General features: G+C 52.7%; 1 protein-coding gene across 1 annotated transcript in view; it reads right to left on the bottom strand.

Annotated features, from left to right (window-relative positions):
• Positions 1-22,664, bottom strand: part of BUD13 (BUD13 spliceosome associated protein) — an 81,203-nt gene that overhangs the window by 25,343 nt on the left and 33,196 nt on the right. Inside the window, 2 exon segments of the mRNA XM_075328606.1 lie at positions 14,176-14,275; positions 15,884-16,050. Coding sequence (XP_075184721.1) covers positions 14,176-14,275; positions 15,884-16,050 — 267 coding nt within the window.

Below are 22,664 nucleotides of genomic sequence, written 5' to 3'. Positions count from 1 at the left end.
AACTGAAAAACCGTTCAACATGAACAACATGTGTACCCGAAAAAACCCAAAAATCCCGAAGGACAACAGGGCGGGTGCTGGGTCTCCCAATAGGAGCTAGAAGAAAAGGAATTTACGGTAAGTAACAAAATTCCCTTCTTCTTCGTCGCTCCATTGGGAGACCCAGACGATTGGGACGTCCAAAAGCTGTCCCTGGGTGGGTAAAGAAATACCTTATGTTAGAGCTGCGAAGACAGCCCTCCCCTACGGGGAGGCAACTGCCGCCTGCAGGACTCTTCTACCTAGGCTGGCGTCTGCCGAAGCATAGGTATGCACCTGATAATGTTTGGTGAAGGTGTGCAGACTCGACCAGGTAGCCGCCTGGCACACCTGTTGAGCCGTAGCCTGGTGTCGCAATGCCCAGGACGCACCCACGGCTCTGGTAGAATGGGCCTTCAGCCCTGATGGAACCGGAAGCCCAGCAGAACGGTAGGCTTCAAGAATTGGTTCTTTGATCCATCGAGCCAGGGTGGCTTTGGAAGCCTGCGACCCTTTGCGCTTACCAGCGACAAGGACAAAGAGTGCATCCGAGCGGCGCAGGGGCGCCGTGCGGGAAATGTAGATCCTGAGTGCTCTCACCAGATCTAACAAATGTAAATTCTTCTCATACCGATGAACTGCATGAGGACAAAAAGAAGGCAAAGAGATATCCTGATTAAGATGAAAAGAGGATACCACCTTCGGGAGAAACTCCTGAATGGGGCGCAACACTACCTTGTCCTGGTGGAAGACCAGGAAAGGAGCCTTGGATGACAGCGCTGCTAGCTCAGACACTCTCCGAAGAGATGTGATCGCTACCAGAAAAGCCACTTTCTGTGATAGTCTAGAAAGTGAAACCTCCCTCAGAGGCTCGAAGGGCGGCTTCTGGAGGGCAACTAGTACCCTGTTCAGATCCCATGGATCTAACGGCCGCTTGTACGGGGGTACAATATGACAAACCCCCTGCAGGAACGTGCGCACCTTAGGAAGTTGTGCTAGACGCTTTTGAAAAAAGACGGATAGCGCCGAGACTTGCCCTTTAAGGGAGCCGAGCGACAAACCTTTTTCTAACCCAGATTGCAGGAAAGAAAGAAAGGTAGGCAATGCAAAAGGCCAGGGAGACACTCCCTGAGCAGAGCACCAGGATAAGAATATCCTCCACGTTCTGTGGTAGATCTTAGCGGACGTGGGCTTCCTAGCCTGTCTCATGGTGGCAACGACCCCTTGGGATAATCCTGAAGACCCTAGGATCCAGGACTCAATGGCCCCACAGTCAGGTTCAGGGCCGCAGAATTCCGATGGAAAAACGGCCCTTGGGACAGTAAGTCTGGTCGGTCTGGTAGTGCCGACGGTTGGCCGACCGTGAGATGCCACAGATCCGGATACCACGCCCTCCTTGGCCAGTCTGGGGCGACGAGTATGACGCGGCTGCAGTCGGATCTGATCTTGCGTAGCACTCTGGGCAAGAGTGCCAGAGGTGGAAACACATAAGGGAGCCGGAACTGCGACCAATCTTGCACTAAGGCGTCTGCCGCCAGAGTTCCGTGATCGCGAGACCGTGCTATGAAGGTTGGGACCTTGTTGTTGTGCCTGGACGCCATTAGGTCGACGTCCGGCCTCCCCCAGCGGCTACAGATTTCCTGAAACACGTCCGGGTGAAGGGACCATTCCCCTGCGTCCATGCCCTGGCGGCTGAGGAAGTCTGCTTCCCAGTTTTCTACGCCGGGGATGTGAACTGCGGATACGGTGGAGGCCGTGGCTTCCACCCACGTCAGAATCCGCCGGACTTCCTGGAAGGCTTGCCGACTGCGTGTCCCTCCTTGGTGGTTGATGTATGCCACCGCTGTGGAGTTGTCCGACTGAATTCGGATCTGCTTTCCTTCCAGCCACTGCTGGAAGGCTAGTAGGGCAAGATACACTGCTCTGATTTCCAGAACATGGATCTGAAGGGTGGACTCCTGCTGAGTCCACGTACCCTGAGCCCTGTGGTGGAGAAAAACTGCTCCCCGCCCTGACAGACTCGCGTCTGTCGTGACTACCGCCCAAGACGGTGGTAGGAAGGATCTTCCCTGTGATAATGAGGTGGGAAGAAGCCACCAATGCAGAGAGTCCTTCTGTGAAAAGGATACTTTCCTGTTCAGGGATGTTGACTTCCCGTCCCATTGGCGGAGAATGTCCCAATAAGAGGACGCAGATGAAACTGCGCAAACGGAACCGCCTCCATTGCCGCCACCATCTTCCCGAGGAAGTGCATGAGGCGTCTTAAGGAGTGCGACTGACCTTGACGGAGAGTCTGCACCCCAGTCTGTAGTGCCCGCTGCTTGTCCAGCGGAAGCTTCACTAGCGCTGAGAGGATATGAAACTCCATGCCAAGATACGTTAGTGATTGGGTCGGTGACAGGTTTGACTTTGAGAAGTCGATGATCCACCCGAACGTCTGGAGAGTCTCCAGTGCAACATTCAGGCTGAGTTGGCATGCCTCTTGAGAGGGTGCCTTGCAAGTAGATCGTCCAAGTAAGGGATCACAGAGTGTCCCTGTGAGTGCAAGACTGCTACCACTGCCGCCATGACCTTGGTGAACACCCGTGGGGTTGTCGCCAGACCGAATGGCAGAGCTACGAACTGAAGATGGTCGTCTCCCATCACGAAACGTGGAAAACATTGGTGCTCCGTAGCAATCGGCACGTGGAGATAAGCATCTTTGATGTCTATTGATGCTAGGAAATATCCTTGAGACATTGAGGCAATGACGGAGCGGAGGGTTTCATCCGGAACCGCCTGGCCTCCACGTGCTTGTTGAGCAGTTTTAGGTCCAGAACGGAACGGAAAGAGCCATCCTTTTTTGGCACCACAACCAGATTGGAGGAAAACCATGTCTTGTTCCTGAAGGGGAACAGGGATTACCACTCCTTCTGCGTGCAGAAGAGCATCGGCTCGGTGGGGAGGTGGGGACGTTCTGAAGAATCGAGTCGGAGGACGAGAACAGAACTCTGTCCTGTGCACGTGGGCACAATGTCCCTCACCCACCGGTCTGTGACCTGTGGCAGCTAAATGTCGCCAAAGGCGAGCGAGTCTGCCATCAACCGCGGATGCGGAGAGATGAGAGAGCTGAGAGTCATGAGGAGACCGCCTTGGTAGCGGTTCCTCCGGCTGCCTTCCTTGGGCGTGATTGAGCCCCCGGAAACTGAGCCCCTCTGAGGCTTTTCAGCTCTTTTGGACGAGGACAATTGGGACCTGCCCGAGCTTGGGAAGGACCGAAACCTCGACTGTCCTTCCAGGACAGCATTAATAGGGTAAGTCGCAATGCAGACATTGCAAGGTTACGGACGCCCCTGCGGCACAAATGTACATATGCTCAAGACCAGCTGTGCAAGAACAGCTGAAAAGCTTAGGGTGCCCATACGGCTGTAAATGCCGGAGCAACCGACACGCCGATAGCCTCATAGACAGATTTCAACCAGAGTCCATCTGTCTGGCATCTTTAAGTGAAGTCCCATCTCCACTGCAACTATAGCTCTAGCCGCAAGCCTGGAGATTGGAGGATCCGCCTTTGGACCCTGGGTCCCGCGCTTGACCACGTCAGGGGGAAAAGGATAACGTGTATCCTTAATACGTTTGGAGAAAACGCTTATCTGGTAAGCGTGGTGTTCCTGGACTGCTTCTCTGAAGTCAGCGTGGCCAGAAAAATACTCAATATACGTTTGAGCTACTGAAATGGGACTTCTCCTGCTGTGCAGCTGACTCCTCCGCTGGGGGAGCTGAGGGAGAAAGATCCAACATTCCATTGATGGACGCTATAGGATCATTCCTTATGGCGTCACCATCCGGTGTATCCGGATTGAGAGCGTTGTCAGGATCAAAGTCCTGATGAGCTACGTCTGCCTCATCATACAGAGAGCCTCCTGGGACCCCCCCCGGAGCACCGATTTTATTCCCAATGAGGGTGGCCAGGGAGCAATGATCCAGATTGCCCATGGCCTGTCCGGACTGCAAGTCTCTATCCCATTGCAACTCCATCCCTGTCCTTGGACAGGGTTGACAGGTGGTTCCTTTGGCCACGTCTAGTAGAGACCCCGGCTGACCAAGTGCTCCAGGGGAGCATTGCACACAATGGGGTTCAGTGCCGTGGAACAGTATCACATGCAGTAACAACAGCATCAAAAGCCTGTGTTGCTTATATGCTGCTGCCGGCTAGCCATCTAGGACATAGAGCTAAGAATGGCGACCGTACAATGCAATGTATAGCATACAAGCATAAAGTACAATGAACACTGCAGCACATGCAATACAAGCAGCATAGAAAGCCTGTGCCTTGGCACCCCTGCTTTTCTGCTGCTGTAGACTAGCCATCTAGGGGAATATAGCCCAGAATATCGACCATACAGTGCAATGTATAGCATACAAGCATAAGTACAAATGAACACTGCAACCCCTGCAATACAAGCAGCATAGAAAAAACCTGTGCCTCAGCACCCCTGCTTTTCTGCTGCTGTAATCTAGTCATTCTAGGCGAAAATAGCCCAGACTAGCGACCGTACAGTGCAGTGTATAGCATTCAAGCATAAATACACATGAACACTTCAGTACATGCAATACAAGCAGCATAGAAAGCCTGTGCCTTAGCACCCCTGCTTTCCTGCTGCTGATGTGTCGCCATCTAAGAGGGCATATAGCCAAAAATAGCGACCTATGCAGTGTAAGCATAAAAATACAAATGGACAACTGCGGTATTTAGTGGGGTCAGCACTTCATGTGCCGCTTACCGCCCGCCTATAAGCGGGTGTGTGGTCGCCCTAGTCCTGTGCCTGGTTGCCCAGAGTCCGATGTCTCAGCTCGGACTGCAGGAATGGCTGCCGGCGTCCTTCTCCAGCTCGTGTGAGTAGGGGCGGGCCGTGGGCGTGCCCCCAAGTCAGAGCGGGAAACCGGCGTCCCACAGTGTCCAGTGAGAGGGCTGGAGCATGTAAATAAGGCTCCAGCCCTCGGCGCTGCTGATTGTACAGCGTCTCTCCCCTACCCTGATTGACAGGGTGGGGGCGGGAACGAAGCGGAGCTAGGCCGCAAAAGCCGGGGACTGGATTTATAAGCGCCGCCGCCGTAAAAGCGCGGTCGGCGCTAAGTCCCCGGCGCACTACAAGTCCCAGCCGCGCCGCCGCTCCCGGAGCGTCCGGCGCGGTAGTTCCCCATACATAAAGTCACTCAGCTAGGCTGCAGTGACTGTAACCCTTTACTGTCCCCGGCGCACTAGCACACCCAGCAAGTCTGGAGTGTGCTGTGCCTGTGTGTACGGGGACACAGAGTACCTGAATGGTGCAGGGCCATGTCCCTGAACGGTACTCCAGCTCCACATCCAGCAGGTTCAATGGGTCTGTGGATGGAGCCCGGCCTCAGGGCTTTGGGGCCGGTAAGATCCCACTTCCTCAGAGCCCCTCAGGGGGATGTGGAAGGAAAACAGCATGTGGGCTCCAGCCGCCGTACCAGCAATAGGTACCTCAACCTTACAAACCACCAGTGGGGTGAGAAGGGAGCATGCTGGGGGCCCTATATGGGCCCTCTTTTCTTCCATCCGATATAGTCAGCAGCTACTGCTGACTAAACAGTGGAGCTATGCGTGGATGTCTGACCTCCTTCGCACAAAGCAGAAAACTGGTGAGCCAGTAATCCCACTGGGGGTGTATAGCCAGAAGGGGAGGGGCCTTACACTTTTTAGTGTAATGCTTTGTGTGGCCTCCGGAGGCAGTAGCTATACACCCAATCGTCTGGCTCTCCCAATGGAGCGACGAAGAAATTTAGCTACTGAATTGATCAATGCAGAAGAGCCCCAACACTACGCCAAAGTATTTCTCTACGTTGGGGTCCCTAGCTTGTGTGTGTCCTCTCATGCAGTTAAAAAACTTACCGTGTATGGGACGCTGAGACCCAGGCTATATATACGATGTGGATTGGCAATAGGTGTGTATGGGGAGGGTTCACAAACGAAAAACTACTAACATTAAGGAATATAAACATAAATTTGGCCATGGTTAATGCTCCGAGTGGATAGCAAAATGGTATCCCTCGGGAGTGGTGCCGACTCCGGTAGACATATCAAAAAAGGAGAAAAAGGAGATAAGGCACGGGTAATATGCAAAATATAAGTTATTTATTAAGACAATACAACATGGTATAAAAACACATACAAAAAGGATTGGGTCAGGGGGGCGTGGGTAAGGACTGTCAATCCTTATGTGAAATGTGGGGTAAGAGAAATGCCATACAGAACCAGGCCAGGTTGTATTAACAGGTACAGCGGCTCAATCTATGGGGGCGCACATGAGAAGACCTTGTGCATGGGAAAATGCATATGTGCCTATACAGGCATGTAATTAAACATGTGTCCCCCAAAGAACATAGTAAAAACAGGTAGCAAGGTGAATACAAAAACACCAGTCTCTCCAGTGGCTATGAAGCAGTGCTAGGGTTAATGAAAATAAAGCCACAGGGCAGAGAATGTGCATTAAAGTAGTGAGCACCCTGTACCTGTATATAAAGGAGCCGCTGTATTGCCTGGTGGTGAGGAGGGCTGGCTCTGGAGGCAAGAAGTGAACCTCCAGGAGGTTCACTTCTTGCCTCCAGAGCCAGCCCTCCTTACCACCAGGCAATACAGCGGCTCCTTTATATACAGGTACAGGGTGCTCACTACTTTAATGCACATTCTCTGCCCTGTGGCTTTATTTTCATTAACCCTAGCACTGCTTCATAGCCACTGGAGAGACTGGTGTTTTTGTATTCACCTTGCTACCTGTTTTTACTATGTTCTTTGGGGGACACATGTTTAATTACATGCCTGTATAGGCACATATGCATTTTCCCATGCACAAGGTCTTCTCATGTGCGCCCCCATAGATTGAGCCGCTGTACCTGTTAATACAACCTGGCCTGGTTCTGTATGGCATTTCTCTTACCCCACATTTCACATAAGGATTGACAGTCCTTACCCACGCCCCCCTGACCCAATCCTTTTTGTATGTGTTTTTATACCATGTTGTATTGTCTTAATAAATAACTTATATTTTGCATATTACCCGTGCCTTATCTCCTTTTTCTCCTTTTTTGATAACATTAAGGAATAACGTTTGGAACTCCATTCTATTCCTTAATGTTAGTAGTTTTTCGTTTGTGAACCCTCCCCATACACACCTATTGCCAATCCACATCGTATATATAGCCTGGGTCTCAGCGTCCCATACACGGTAAGTTTTTTAACTGCATGAGAGGACACACACAAGCTAGGGACCCCAACGTAGAGAAATACTTTGGCGTAGTGTTGGGGCTCTTCTGCATTGATCAATTCAGTAGCTAAATTTCTCTTTATTCATATATTCATGGCAGTAATGCAGGTTCCATTTTTCACATTTCATTCTTACAAATAGCTATTGAATTTTTCATGTCAGTATTCACACAGCAGTTTCTGCTATTCCATGTATTCCCCTTCCATAGTCACTGGTGTGCATACCTTATCTCCCCATAGTGATGTTTTTTAGGTTTTTTGCACCCAGTTCAGACATAGAATGGAGTTCCAAACGTTATTCCTTAATGTTAGTAGTTTTTCGTTTGTGAACCCTCCCCATACACACCTATTGCCAATCCACATCGTATATATAGCCTGGGTCTCAGCGTCCCATACACGGTAAGTTTTTTAACTGCATGAGAGGACACACACAAGCTAGGGACCCCAACGTAGAGAAATACTTTGGCGTAGTGTTGGGGCTCTTCTGCATTGATCAATTCAGTAGCTAAATTTCTCTTTATTCATATATTCATGGCAGTAATGCAGGTTCCATTTTTCACATTTCATTCTTACAAATAGCTATTGAATTTTTCATGTCAGTATTCACACAGCAGTTTCTGCTATTCCATGTATTCCCCTTCCATAGTCACTGGTGTGCATACCTTATCTCCCCATAGTGATGTTTTTTAGGTTTTTTGCACCCAGTTCAGACATAGAATGGAGTTCCAAACGTTATTCCTTAATGTTAGTAGTTTTTCGTTTGTGAACCCTCCCCATACACACCTATTGCCAATCCACATCGTATATATAGCCTGGGTCTCAGCGTCCCATACACGGTAAGTTTTTTAACTGCATGAGAGGACACACACAAGCTAGGGACCCCAACGTAGAGAAATACTTTGGCGTAGTGTTGGGGCTCTTCTGCATTGATCAATTCAGTAGCTAAATTTCTCTTTATTCATATATTCATGGCAGTAATGCAGGTTCCATTTTTCACATTTCATTCTTACAAATAGCTATTGAATTTTTCATGTCAGTATTCACACAGCAGTTTCTGCTATTCCATGTATTCCCCTTCCATAGTCACTGGTGTGCATACCTTATCTCCCCATAGTGATGTTTTTTAGGTTTTTTGCACCCAGTTCAGACATAGAATGGAGTTCCAAACGTTATTCCTTAATGTTAGTAGTTTTTCGTTTGTGAACCCTCCCCATACACACCTATTGCCAATCCACATCGTATATATAGCCTGGGTCTCAGCGTCCCATACACGGTAAGTTTTTTAACTGCATGAGAGGACACACACAAGCTAGGGACCCCAACGTAGAGAAATACTTTGGCGTAGTGTTGGGGCTCTTCTGCATTGATCAATTCAGTAGCTAAATTTCTCTTTATTCATATATTCATGGCAGTAATGCAGGTTCCATTTTTCACATTTCATTCTTACAAATAGCTATTGAATTTTTCATGTCAGTATTCACACAGCAGTTTCTGCTATTCCATGTATTCCCCTTCCATAGTCACTGGTGTGCATACCTTATCTCCCCATAGTGATGTTTTTTAGGTTTTTTGCACCCAGTTCAGACATAGAATGGAGTTCCAAACGTTATTCCTTAATTCGAGCTGCAGTCTGACAGACCTACTGAGCCGTAACCTGGTGCCTGAAAGCCCAAAAAGGCGCCGACAGGTCTGATCAAATGTGCTCTGATCCCCGGCGGGGAAGGCACTTGAGTACACTTGTAGGTCTCGGAAATGGCCAACCTAAGCCAACGAACCAGGGTCGGCTTAGATGCCGAGAGACCGCTACGCTGACTAGCAGTCAGCACCAGAGAGAGGTGCACCGTCTAATAACGGCGGTGCGAGACACATAGATCCGGAGCGCCCGCACCAGATCCAGGATATGCAACGCTTCCTCAAGCGATGAACAGGAGCCGGACAAAAGGAAGGCAGGAAAATTGCCCCGGATAAGGTGGAAGCAGTAACCACCTTAGGGAAAAAAGTCCGGAGTCGGACGGAGACCACCTTGTCTTGATGCAAAAGACCAAAAAAAGGGGGTGACTCCGAGAGAGTGCAGCCAGAACTCTCTGGCGGGAAATTATAGCCACTAGAAAGACTACTTTCTGTGAAAGATGAAACAAAGAAACCTCCCCAAGAGGCGCAAAGGGGGGTTTCCGGGAACCGGGAGGACCGGATTAAGGTCCCAGGGCTCCATAGGCCGCCGGAAAGGCGGAATGATGTGAGATGCGCCCTTAAAGGAGCGCACCGGAGCCAGCCGGACGATACGCCGCTGGCACATACTGACAGAGCCGAGACCTGTCCCTTAATGAGGGATAGTCCTAGCTGTAGACCGGACTGTGGAAGGGACAGGAGGGTCGGCAAGGCCAAAAAGGTCAAAGGACACTTTGGAGCTCGAGTCATAGCGGAGATGACTTCAGGAAGGATACCAGAAGTCGCCAAGATCCGGGACTCAAGAGCTACGCCGTCAATCTGAGAATCCAGAATTCTGACGGAAAAAACGGACCTTTTGAGAAAAGGTCTGGACGGTCCGGAAGATGCCATGGCAACCCAACGGACAGAAGGAGCAGGTCAGAGTACCAAGCCTGCCTGGGTCAGTCTGGAGTATGAGAATGACCCGACGGCCCTCTTTACTGATCTTGCGCAGGACTCTGGACAAGAGGTAGAGGGTGAAATACGTAGAGACGAAGCTGGGGTCAAACATGAACCAGTGTGTCTACCGCAAAACCTGAGGATTGTGGACCACGGTTGGACAGCTGAAATAGTCTGCCTCGCAGTTTTCACATCTAGGATGTGGGCTGCGGATACGGTGGACTAGGAGTCCCTTGTCCACTGAAGAATGTTGAGCCGCCAAGATTGCCAGGCGGCTGAGTGTCCCGCCCTGGAAGCTGATGTAGGAAAACGCTGTCACGTTGTCCGACTGCACTCGAATGTGCCTAGCCGCCAACAGATGGTGAAGGCTTAGAGAGCTAGAAATACAGCTCTGATTTCCAGCACATTGATCCAGAGGGCTGATTCGGACAGAGTCCAAGCGCCCTGCGCTCCACGGTGGAGATATACTGCTCCCAAGGCGGATAGACTAGCATCCTGGTGAGGCTCACCCGGGACGGGGCCAGGAAGGAGTGCCCCTGAGACAGAGTGGCCGAAGCCACCACTGAAACGAGCCTCTGGTCAGTGGCGAAGCCACCACCCCGTGGGAGGAGGGAGTTCGCTTGTACAGCGGAAAACATCCAGTCTAAGAGGACGCTGGAGAAACTGGGCAAGGAATCGCTTCCATTGACGCCACCGTCTGACCAGCACCTGTATATGGTGTCTGATAGAACGACGCCGACCGCCAGCGGAGGGACTACTGATCGACTAAGAGCAGCTTCACAAGTGCCGACAGAGTCTCGAATTGCGTCCCTGAGAACCTCTGGTTCGAAGTCAGAGTGGACTTGGACAGAAAGACAAGCCACCCGAATAGGTTAGAGTGGCGAGAGTGAGCGAAGCACTCTGCTAAGAGTCAGCACTGGATGAAGCCCCGCAAGAAGGCCGTCCAGGGCAAAAGATCACTGCCAATCCCTAGGGGTGCAGGACCCTAATCACAGCTGCCCCAATGAGAATACTCGAGGGGCCGTGGCTAACCCCAAGGGAAGAGCCACGAATTGGACCACTCCGATTGTCAAAACGTAGTCAACGCTGGTGTGAAACTGCGATTGACCCCTGCAGATAGGAATCTCTGATGCCGATGGCTGCTAGGGAATCTCCTTGGGTTCTTGATTGATCCGGTGAAAAACACACGGAACAAGACCGAGACTCCATGTGAAAACGCCACACCTGACTATGCTTGAAAAGCTAAGATCCAGGTCGGAAGGCACCGCCCTCTTCGGGGACTAGGAATAGATTTAAGCAAAAATCTCAGAACCGTTCCCAGTCGGGAACCGGTACAATTACTCCATTGGTCTGCAAGAAATGCCACGGCCTGTGAGAAGGCGGCGGCCTTGGAGCCGGGAGGAGTTGACAGAAAAAATCTGTTTGGCGGGTGGACAGAATTCCATCCTGTAGCCATGGGAGATATAATCCCGCCCCCACTGAACGGAGACGTGTTAGAACCATACGTCGCCAAGTGGAGAGAGCCTGCCACCGACCAAGGAGGTTGTTGGCGTGGCTAGATAGCTCGGAGGAAGCTGGCTCAGTGGCAGCATCTCCTGCGGTCTTCTGAAGACGCAGCTTCGAGCCATTTGGTTCTATGAACCTAGGCCGATCTAGAGGACGATCAGATGGAGGAACGGAAACCACCGAAACCTCAACTGATTCCTGCCCTGGACAGGTTCCCTGGTTTAGGTTTGTGGCAAGGAAGAACACTCCCCGCCAAGAGCTTCCTTAATTTCATCCAGTTGGTTCCGAAGAAACTGGTCCCACCAAAGGGGAGCCCAGCAAGGAACCTCTATAGAGGCATCTGCCTTCCATTTCCGAAGCCACAGGAGCCTGCGGATAGCGAGGAAAGTAGCCAAGACCACCGCCGTGCGGTGTCCAGCATGGCAGACCTGGCATAGGATGAAAAGACTGAAGTCTGGAAGTTCAGGCAACCGTTTTGGGCATAGAGTCCCTGTGAGGGAATGCATCTCCTCCAGAGAAGCAGAGAAGGTACAAAAAAACCGCACTGCTGTAAAGCTGAGGAGAACGAAGCTCCTGCCGCCCCCATACCGACTTGGCCAAAAGGACAACCGGACGGACCGCAAAACCTTAAGTGAGGAGCCATCAGCCACTGACATAACGGTCCGGGCTGAGCCACCTGAGGTGAATGAGCCCACGTCTTGACCACCATTGGTGGACAGGGGAAACACAGTCCTCAGAATCACGCTTCATGGGAAGCGACCATCAGAGCGGACCCTGGGCTTGGTCACAGGGGCCTGAAAACTGGAGTGGTTAAGGAACACACGTTGTGTTCTCCTAGGTAAGGTAACTCCGGCGGATTGAGTTCCAGTACAAAATTAATGTACCGTGGGATCCTTATAGTGCCGTCAGCCACTGATACAACTATCCGGGCTGAAAGTCTAGACACCGGAGTGGCCACCCTTGGCGAATGAGTACACTCCTTGACCACCTCTGATGGGAGGGGGAAACAGGCAGCAGAACCCCGCTGTGGGGTCTGCAGGACAGGCTGTGGGCTTGGACGCAGCGGGCTGAAAACTGGAGTGGTTAAGGAACACACTCCTCGTCCTGTTAAAGGTATACTGATGCCTTTCTGCTAGCGGGGAATACTCCCCTGATACAGGCGGATGGATGTCCACTACAAGTATAATGGACGCAATCCAATCATTCGCATCTGCGTCACCTACGGACGGATCAATGTACATAAAGTAGCGTCCGAGCCCCTGGTAGAGACATCCTCCTCGTCCAGTGAGTCAGCTCGTAATCGGAGCTGCGGGACGGGGAGGACAGGGGACCCTGCGTCTCCCTGTCAGGAGGACGGGGTCTGAGCCCAGAAGGAGAGTCCTCTGTGAGCTTTGCTGAGCGAGCTGTAGAAGAAAACGCCCTGAGAAGGGGGCTGCATGCTCAGCAGATGCCGGGACAGCCGACCCCTGGAAATAGGATTCCCCCAGGGGTCAGCCACCGAAACCGGAGCAGCTGGAGGGACCATTAATGAGCCTCCAAGCTGAGGGGCCACAGTGGTTATGAGCTCGGTACAGCCGTACGAGACTACTTGCAGTGAATAATAAAAACAGCCTGCAGCCTCGCTCTGTGAGACATGCTGCAGAGGTGGGGGCTCTGTCTAGAATGGCCCCCAGCAATATAAACGGATAAAATAAGCAGCTGCACAAACCGGAGGTCGTGGCTGCAGATCGTTTAAACAGACATGTCTGTGCCCTCTATCCCTCAGCCCAGGCCCCCACCTGTCACAGCGTGGAATCTCTGTGCCTATGCAGGCACAGAGAACGCTGAGAAAATGGCGACCGGAGCGAGGAGAGGGGGCGGGGCCTACTCTGAGAGCGGCAAATGAGGTAGCCAGGGGAGGGAATCCTTCCTCAGTGAGGAGTGTCCCTTCCCTTGTGCTGCGCAGCCGCTGGGCGGAGCCACACCGTCCCTCTGCATGACTGACATGCAGAGGCAGTGGAAACCGAAACTAGGCCTCAGGCGAAGCCGGGGCCTAGAGTAAAACATGCGGCCGGCGTGCAGGCACCATCGGCGCGGTTCTCCAGTGAAAACTGGGGAACCGGCCGGAAACGTTAACACCAAACATAAAACACACTCCCCCAATAATAAACATAAAGGACCTCTGGAAAGACCACTTTCTGTGGTAATAACGTCTCATATACTTAGCTTGTGAGACGCAGGTTGCCAGGTTCCTGGGGGGCGATAGCTCCGTCCAGCAGGATCCTGAAAAAGGGCTGCGGATGGAGACCGGTCTCCTGCAAAGCAGTGAGAACCGTGTTGGCTCCCACTTTAAGCCAGAGCCCCAGCATGGGATGGTGAAGGAGCGCGGCATGAGAAGGCTCCAGCCTTGGAAAATCAACCTTAACAGCACCGCCGACACAGTGGGGTGAGAAGGGACATGCCGGGAGTCCAGCTGGACCCGCTTTTCTTCCAAATCTTTGATCCAGAAGGAAAAATCAAAAATCAAAATCAGAGATGCATGTGTGTGTGATCCTCCTGAAACACAAAGCATTGAACTGGCTAGGACTGGCTAGCAGGGGGTGTATATGCTAGGAGGGAGGAGCTACACGTTTTGAGTGTAGTAACTTTGTGTGTCCTCCGGGGGCAGTAGCTATACACCCATGGTCTTGGTCTCCCATAGGAACGATAAAGAAAAAACGCAATAAACATGCATTGTGTGAACAGAGCCTTAATCCGTGACACCTCGAGCCCACAATATATCTGCATTTCTCGCTCACCTTCCAGGTTCTTGTTACTTTTCTCTGTTCTCCTCTGCTCTTCTTTCTCTTCTCTCAGGACTTTGGCAGACACCAGGCCCACCCGGCCCCCCGACAGCATCTACAATAGGGAGAACCAGATTTAAAGTATAAAAAGTAAAATGACGGCACAAAAACAGTAAAACACCGTTTGTATCTGTACACATGGAAATCAGAATATTTGTCAATCATATCACAGAAATCTGCTTCTTTCTCCTCCTGGACTGATCACTCTCACAATTCTCAATTCACAGGTAAAATTTGTCTTCAGCAAGTACAGACTTTCCCATTACTGAGATAGATGACAGTTGGTGCTTATAAGGTTCTATGGAGAAGTGTAACTGTCGTTTCATCTAAACTCGCAACAGAACGTTTGTCAGCCTCCAGCTCCTATTCGATAGGATTTCAAAAGCACCAACTGTCATCTCCATAATGGGGAGATCTGTCTACACGGAATACAGATTTTACCCCTGAAATAAGACAGAAAAAAATCAGACCAGAAGAAGACAAACAAATTTCTCTGAAAAGATTTATTACAAAATGCTCGGTATTTGTAACTAGTTATGAGCGGGCACTACCATGCTCAGGTGCTCAGTACTGGTAACTAGTGATGAGCGGGCGCTACCATGCTCAGGTGCTCAGTACTGGTAACTAGAGATGAGCGGGCACTACCATGCTCAGGTGCTCAGTACTGGTAACTAGTGATGAGCGGGCGCTACCATGCTCGGGTGCTCAGTACTGGTAACTAGTGATGAGTGAGCACTACCATGCTCAGGTGCTCAGTACTCGTAACTAGTGATGAGCGGGCACTACCATGCTCGGTACTCGTAACTAGTGATGAGCGGGCACTACCATGCTTGGGTGCTCAGTACTCGTAACTAGTGATGAGCGGGCACTGCCATGCTCGGGTGCTCAGTACTTGTAACTAGTGATGAGCGGGCGCTACCATGCTCGGGTGCTCAGTACTGGTAACTAGTGATGAGCGGGCGCTACCATGCTCGGGTGCTCAGTACTGGTAACTAGTGATGAGCGGGCGCTACCATGCTCGGGTGCTCAGTACTGGTAACTAGTGATGAGCGGGCGCTACCATGCTCGGGTGCTCAGTACTGGTAACTAGTGATGAGCGGGGCACTACCATGCTCAGGTGCTCAGTACTGGTAACTAGTGATGAGCGGGCGCTACCATGCTCGGGTGCTCAGTACTAGTAACTAGTGATGAGCGGGCACTACCATGCTCAGGTGCTCAGTACTGGTAACTAGTGATGAGCGGGCACTACCATGCTCGGGTGCTCAGTACTCGTAACTAGTGATGAGCAGGCACTACCATGCTCGGGTGCTCAGTACTGGTAACTAGTGATGAGCGGACACTACCATGCTCGGGTGCTCTGTACTGGTAACTAGTGATGACCGGGCACTACCATGTACGGGTGCTCAGTACTAGTAACTAGTGATGAGCGGGCACTACCATGCTCAGGTGCTCAGTACTTGTAACTACTGATGAGCGGGCACTACCATGCACGGGTGCTCAGTACTCGTAACTAGTGATGAGTTGACAACTGGTCACGCCACAAAGCCTCTTTAAATAGCACAAAAAAGTAACCACAAAATCTTGCACACACACTGAGCACTGGCACGTGAACGGTTACAGTCTTACACTATGAGGAGTGACCCATTATGCATTCGTACATTACCTGGGACGCGTCGCTTCTTTTTTCAGATTCCCCTCTGCGTCGAGGCGGTGACACATCTGAATCGGAGCCTCTTCTCTGCCCTCGGCGCGGGGGCGATAAGTCAGAGTCTGAACCTTCAGGCTGAGGTCCCCTTCTAGGTGACATCCGCGAGTCCTTCTGTCGATTTGCTGGAAAGTACATGAAAGATAAATTTAATGCAATTAGATCAACCAAACTATAGAACCAGACTACTGAGCCCCAATATCTACACCACTGATGAGCTGAATGTTTCTGCCCCATGTTGGTGCAATTAGTGAAGTTCCCAAGACCTCGTCCTCCACAGATCAGAGAAAAAGAGAATTTTGTTACTTACCGTAAATTCTTTTTCTTATAGTTCCGTATTGGGAGACCCAGACCATGGGTGTTTAGCTTCTGCCTCCGGAGGACACACAAAGTACTACAAAAGCTGAAGGAGAATAGCCACCCACAAGTAGAACCGAGTAAGAACCGGAACAACCGGAGACTCTGTCCACGACAGCAGCCGGTGATAACACACGGAACAAGAAAATTGCCAACAGGCAACAGGGAGGGAGCTGGGTCTCCCATTATGGAACTATAAGAAAAAGAAATTTACGGTAAGTAACAAAATTCTCTTTTTCTTTATCGTTCCTTTGGGAGACCCAGACCATGGGACGTTCCAAAGCTGTCCCTGGGTGGGAATAAACAGAAAAAACTAAGAAGTAGGCGGAGCCTAACTTCACAAGTGGGCGACAGCCGCCTGAAGGATGCGTCTGCCCAAGCTCGCATCTGCTGAAGCATGAGCATGCACTTGGTAGTGCTTCGAAAAGGTATGCAGGCTAGTCCAAGTGGCAGCCTGACAGACTTGTTGAGCCGTAGCCTGGTGCCTAAAAGCCCAAGAGGCACCGACAGCTCTGGTCGAGTGTGCTTTGATCCCCGGCGGGGGAGGCACCTGAGTACTCTGGTAGGCGTCCGAAATGGTCGATCTAATCCAACGGGCCAAGGTCGGCTTAGAAGCAGAGAGACCCTTGCGCCGCCCTGTGGTTAACACAAAAAGAGAGGTGCACCGCCTAAGCGCAGCGGTGCGAGACACATAGATCCGGAGCGCCCGCACCAGATCCAGAGTATGCAACGCTTTCTCAAAGCGATGAACGGGGGCCGGACAGAAGGAAGGCAAGGAAATATCCTGGTTAAGGTGGAAGGGAGAAACCACCTTAGGAAGAAAGTCCGGGGTCGGACGGAGAACTACCTTGTCTTGGTGAAAAACCAAAAAAGGTGACTCCGAGGAGAGCGCAGCCAAATCAGAGACTCTCCTGAGAGAAGTTATGGCAACTAGAAAGGCCACCTTTTGAGAAAGACGATACAAAGAAACCTCCCTAAGGGGCTCGAAAGGGGGTTTCTGCAATACCGTGAGGACCAAGTTAAGGTCCCAGGGATCCAAGGGCCGCCGATAAGGTGGAATGATGTGAGACGCACCTTGCATGAAGGTGCGGACCTGAGCCAGCCGGGCGAGACGCCGCTGGAACAGCACTGATAGAGCTGAGACTTGTCCCTTGAGAGAGTTGAGGGACAGTCCTAGCTGCAGACCGGACTGTAAAAAAGACAGAAGGGTCGGCAACGAGAATGGCCAAGGAGAATGGCCGGAAGAGCGACACCAGGACAGGAAAATTTTCCAAGTCCTGTGATAGATCTTGACGGAGGAAGACTTACGGGTCCGAGTCATAGTGGAGATGACTTCAGGAGGAATACCAGAAGCTGTCAAAATCCAGGACTCAAGAGCCACGCCATCAATTTGAGTGCCGCAGAATTCGGGCGGAAAAACGGACCTTGCGAGAGCAGGTCTGGACGGTCCGGAAGATGCCACGGCATCTCCACGGACAGTTGGAGCAAGTCCGGATACCAAGCTCACCTGGGCCAGACCGGTGCAATGAGGATGACTCGACGGCCCTCCATTCTGACCTTGCGCAGGACTCTGGGCAAGAGAGCTAGAGGGGGAAACACGTAGGACAGACGAAACTGGGACCAGTCTTGAACCAGAGCGTCCGCGGCGAAGGCCTGGGGATCGTGGGAGCGAGCCACGTAAACCGGAACCTTGTTGTTGTGACGGGATGCCATTAGGTCCACGTCCGGAGTGCCCCACTTGCGGCAGATTGACTGAAACACTGCCGGGTGCAGGGACCACTCGCCACCATCCACGGATTGACGGCTGAGAATCTGCCTCCCAGTTTTCTACGCCAGGGATGTGGACTGCGGATATGGTGGACTTGGAGTCCTCCGCCCATTGAAGAATGCGTTGGACCTCCAACATTGCCAGGCGGCTGCGTGTCCCGCCTTGGTGATTGATGTAGGCAACCGCTGTCGCGTTATCTGACTGGACTCGAATGTGCCTGCCCGCCAACAGGTGGTGAAAGGCTAGGAGAGCTAGAAGCACAGCTCTGGTTTCCAGCACATTGATCGAGAGGGCTGACTCGGACGGAGTCCAAGTGCCCTGTGCTCTGTGGTCTGTGGTGGAGATGTACCGCTCCCCAGCCGGATAGGCTGGCATCCGTGGTGAGAATCACCCAGGACGGAGTCAGGAAGGAGCGCCCTTGGGACAGGGAGAGGGGTCGAAGCCACCACTGAAGAGAGCTCCTGTTCCATGGCGACAGAGCCACTAACCTCTGTAAGGAGGAAGGCCACTTGTTCCAACAGCAGAGAATGTCCAGCTGCAGAGGACGCAGATGGAACTGGGCAAAGGGAACCGCCTCCATGGAGGCCACCATTTGACCCAGCACCTGCATAAGGCGCCTGAGGGAATAACGGCGGGGCCTCAGGAGAGAGCGCACCGCTAGCCGGGGAGACTGCTGTTTGATTAAGGGCAACTTCACAAGTGCCGGCAAAGTCTCGAACTGCATCCCTAGGTACGTGAGACTCTGGGTCGGAGTCAGAGTGGATTTGGGAAGATTGACAATCCACCCGAATTGGGCTAGGGTGGTGAGAGTGAGCGAAACACTCCGCTGACAGTCTGCGCTGGATGTACCCTTGACCAGAAGGTCGTCCAGATAAGGAAGCACTGCTAACCCCTGGAGGTGCAGGACCGCAATCACTGCCGCCATGACCTTGGTGAATACCCGAGGGGCCGTGGCTAACCCGAAGGGGAGAGCCACGAATTGGAAATGATCCTCTCCTATCGCAAAACGTAACCAACGCTGATGTGACACTGCGATTGGCACATGCAGATAGGCATCTCTGATGTCGATGGACGCCAGGAACTCCCCTTGGGTCATTGAGGCAATGACTGATCGCAGAGACTCCATGCGAAAATGCCGCACCCGGACATGCTTGTTGAGAAGCTTGAGACCCAGGATGGGCCGGAAGGTACCGTCCTTTTTTGGAACTAGGAAGAGATTTGAGTAAAAACCTCTGAACCGTTCCTGAGCGGGAACTGGGACAATCACTCCGTTTGCCTGCAAGGACGCCACGACCTGCGAGAAGGCGGCGGCCTTGGAGCAGGGGGGAGTTGAGAGAAAAAATCTGTTTGGAGGGCTGGAAGAGAATTCTATCCAGTAGCCGTGAGATATGATGTCTCTCACCCACTGATCGGAGACTTGCTTTAACCAAGCGTCGCCAAAGTCGGTGGCAGGCTCTCCCACTAAGGACGTGGCTGGAGCGGGCCGAGAGTCATGAGGAAGCTGCCTTAGTGGCAGAACTTCCTGCGGTCTTCTGCGGACGCGCTTTTGGGCGCCAGTTGGATTTCTGATCCTTGGCCGAGTTAGCGGACGAGGCGGAAGGCTTAGAGGATGACCAGTTGGAGGAACGAAAGGAACGAAACCTCGATTGATTCCTACCCTGGGCGGGTTTCCTGGTCTTGGTTTGTGGCATGGAAGTTCTCTTCCCGCCAGTAGCTTCTTTAATGATTTCATCCAGCTGTTCACCAAACAGCCGTGAACCAGCAAAAGGGAGCCCAGCAAGAAACTTCTTGGAAGAAGCATCTGCCTTCCACTCTCGAAGCCACAAAATCCTGCGGATAACAAGAGAATTAGCTGAAGCCACCGCAGTGCGGTGAGCAGCCTCCAGCATGGCAGACATGGCATAAGATGAAAAAGCTGAAGGCTGAGCAGTTAAGGTAACCATCTCAGGCATAGATTCCTTGGTGAGGGAATGCATCTCCTCTAGAGAAGCAGAGATGGCTTTGAGAGCCCACACTGCTGCAAAAGTCGGGGAAAACGCGGCCCCCGCAGCTTCATACACAGATTTGGCCAGAAGGTCAATCTGACGGTCAGTGGAATCCTTAAGTGAGGTGTCGTCAGCCACCGACACAACGGTCCGGGCTGATAGCCTAGACACCGGAGGGTCTACCTTTGGGGAGTGAGACCACTCCTTGACCACCTCAGGTGGAAATGGAAACCGGTCATCAGAACCACGCTTTGGAAAGCGTTTGTCAGGGCAGGCCCTGGGTTTGGTCACAGCGGTCTGAAAACTGGAGTGGTTAAAGAACACACTCTTCACTCTCTTAGGCGAGGTAAACTGATGTTTTTCTGCCAAAGAGAGTTGCTCCTCTGACACTGGCGGATTGAGATCCAGTACAGAATTAATAGAAGCAATCAAATCACTAAGATCTGAGTCACCCTCAGAGAAATCGATGGGATACATAGCCTCCGAGCCCCCCGTGAGGGCATCCTCCTCATCTTGAGAGTCAGCTCTTGAGACAGAGCCGTGGGATGGGGAGGGGGAGGAAACCCTGCGCCTTCTCTTAGAACAGGGGTGGGGAACCTTTTTTCTGTCGGGGGCCATTTGGAAATTTCTACCAACCTTCGGGGGCCGCACAAAATTATCAATGTTTAAATGACCCTGCTATATTGGGTGAAGCAATTAATTAACTGGGGGCATGGGGCTGGGGGCACAGACACCACACGCGGGGCTGGGGGCACAGACACCACACGCGGGGCTGGGGGCACAGACACCACACGCGGGGCTGGGGGCACAGACACCACACGCGGGGCTGGGGGCACAGACACCACACGCGGGGCTGGGGGCACAGACACCACACGCGGGGCTGGGGGCACAGACATCACTGGGGGGGAGGCACAGACATCACTGGGGGGGAGGCACAGACATCACTGGGGGGGAGGCACAGACATCACTGGGGGGGAGGCACAGACATCACTGGGGGGGCTGTACACACGACTGGGGGGGGCTGCACACAGGACTGGGGGGGGCTGCACACAGGACTGGGGGGGGCTGCACACAGGACTGGGGGGGGCTGCACACAGGACTGGGGGGGCTGCACACAGGACTGGGGGGGGCTGCACACAGGACTGGGGGGGGCTGCACACAGGACTGGGGGGGGCTGCACACAGGACTGGGTGATGGGCTGCACATAGGATTGTGTGGGGGTGCACACAGGACATTGGGGGGCTGCACACAGGACTGGGGGAGGGGTGCACACTGGATTGGGGGGGTGCAAACAGGACTACTGGGTGATGGGCTGCACACAGGACATTGGGGGGCTGCACACAGGACTGGGGGAGGGGTGCACACAGGATATTGGGGGCCACACTGCGCTGAGAGTTTCATGCAACTCTGGGGGAGAGGGTTTACAGAACTGGTGTGGGGAGGCACAAAGCATTGGGCAGGGCACATAGCAGCAGAGGGTCGGCGCTGGACTCACAGCAGCATTGCATTCACATCACCGGAGTGCAGGAGCCGGACACACTGCATCAGAAGGAGAAGGCAGGCACTGATCTCCGGAGGGCAGACACACAAGGCTGGAAGCTGAGGCTGCTGTAGACCCGCCCACAATTGGCACTGGCCGACGGGAGAACACATTGCAGCACAAACAGCAATGCGTGGATTTAAAGGGCCGGCGGCAGCAAGACCGCAGTGACAGCACGAGCACTGCCTCCCCCGGGAATCTGCCCGGGGGCCACATAAAAGGTCATGGCGGGCCGCATGCGGCCCGCGGGCCGGAGATTCCCCACCCCTGTCTTAGAAGGACGGGGTCTGGGATCAGATGATGAATCCTCCGTGAGCTCCGATGGACGGAGATCAGAGGATAGGAGTCCTCTGTCAAGAGTATTAGAGGCACCCTGTGAGGGGGGCTGATGCATATTCATCAAAGTCCTGGACAAAAGTCCCATGGACTCAGCAAATGACTGGGATATGGACCTAGAAAAGGACTTTACCCAGGCCGGGGGTTCAGTCACAGGTGCAGCAGCAGGAGCCTGAGAGACCACTGGGGGTGAGACTCCAGGCTGTGGCACCGCCACGTTAGAGCAGACATCACAATGTGGATAGGTGCTCGGCTCAGGCAGCAGGAGCTTACATGCAGAATCAAGCTTTGGAGCCTTGCTCCTTGTGTGAGACATGCTGCTGGAGTGGGGGCTTTGCAGAGAATGAACCCCAGGGAGAATATACAGAGGTCCACAACCGGAGACCGGCTGTGGCTTACCAGACCGCTGAGCGCGGTGTTGTGTGCCCTCCAGATCCCAAAGCCCGGTCCCCCAGTCGCAGCACCTCAGCAGAGATGCAGAATGCAGGATGTCCCAGAGCAGAGTGAACTCTGCCTGAGAAGAGGGCGTTCCTATAAAAGAGCGGGAACTGGAGGGCTATAGAGACCTGCAGGGAAGGAGGGACGCCCCAGCAGTGGGGAGTGTCCCTCCCCTGTGTAGAACGGCCGCCGGGAGGAGCCGAACCTGTCCCTCTGCATGAGTGACATGCGAGGGCAGGAAAATGAAACTAGGCCTCCGGCGAAGCGAGGCCGACAAGCAGGCACCATCGGCGCGGTTCTCAGGCAAAAGCTAGA

Source organism: Anomaloglossus baeobatrachus, chromosome 11, assembly GCF_048569485.1.
Source record: "Anomaloglossus baeobatrachus isolate aAnoBae1 chromosome 11, aAnoBae1.hap1, whole genome shotgun sequence".
NCBI lineage: Eukaryota > Metazoa > Chordata > Amphibia > Anura > Aromobatidae > Anomaloglossus > Anomaloglossus baeobatrachus.
This window is presented reverse-complemented; position numbering and strand designations above follow the sequence as displayed.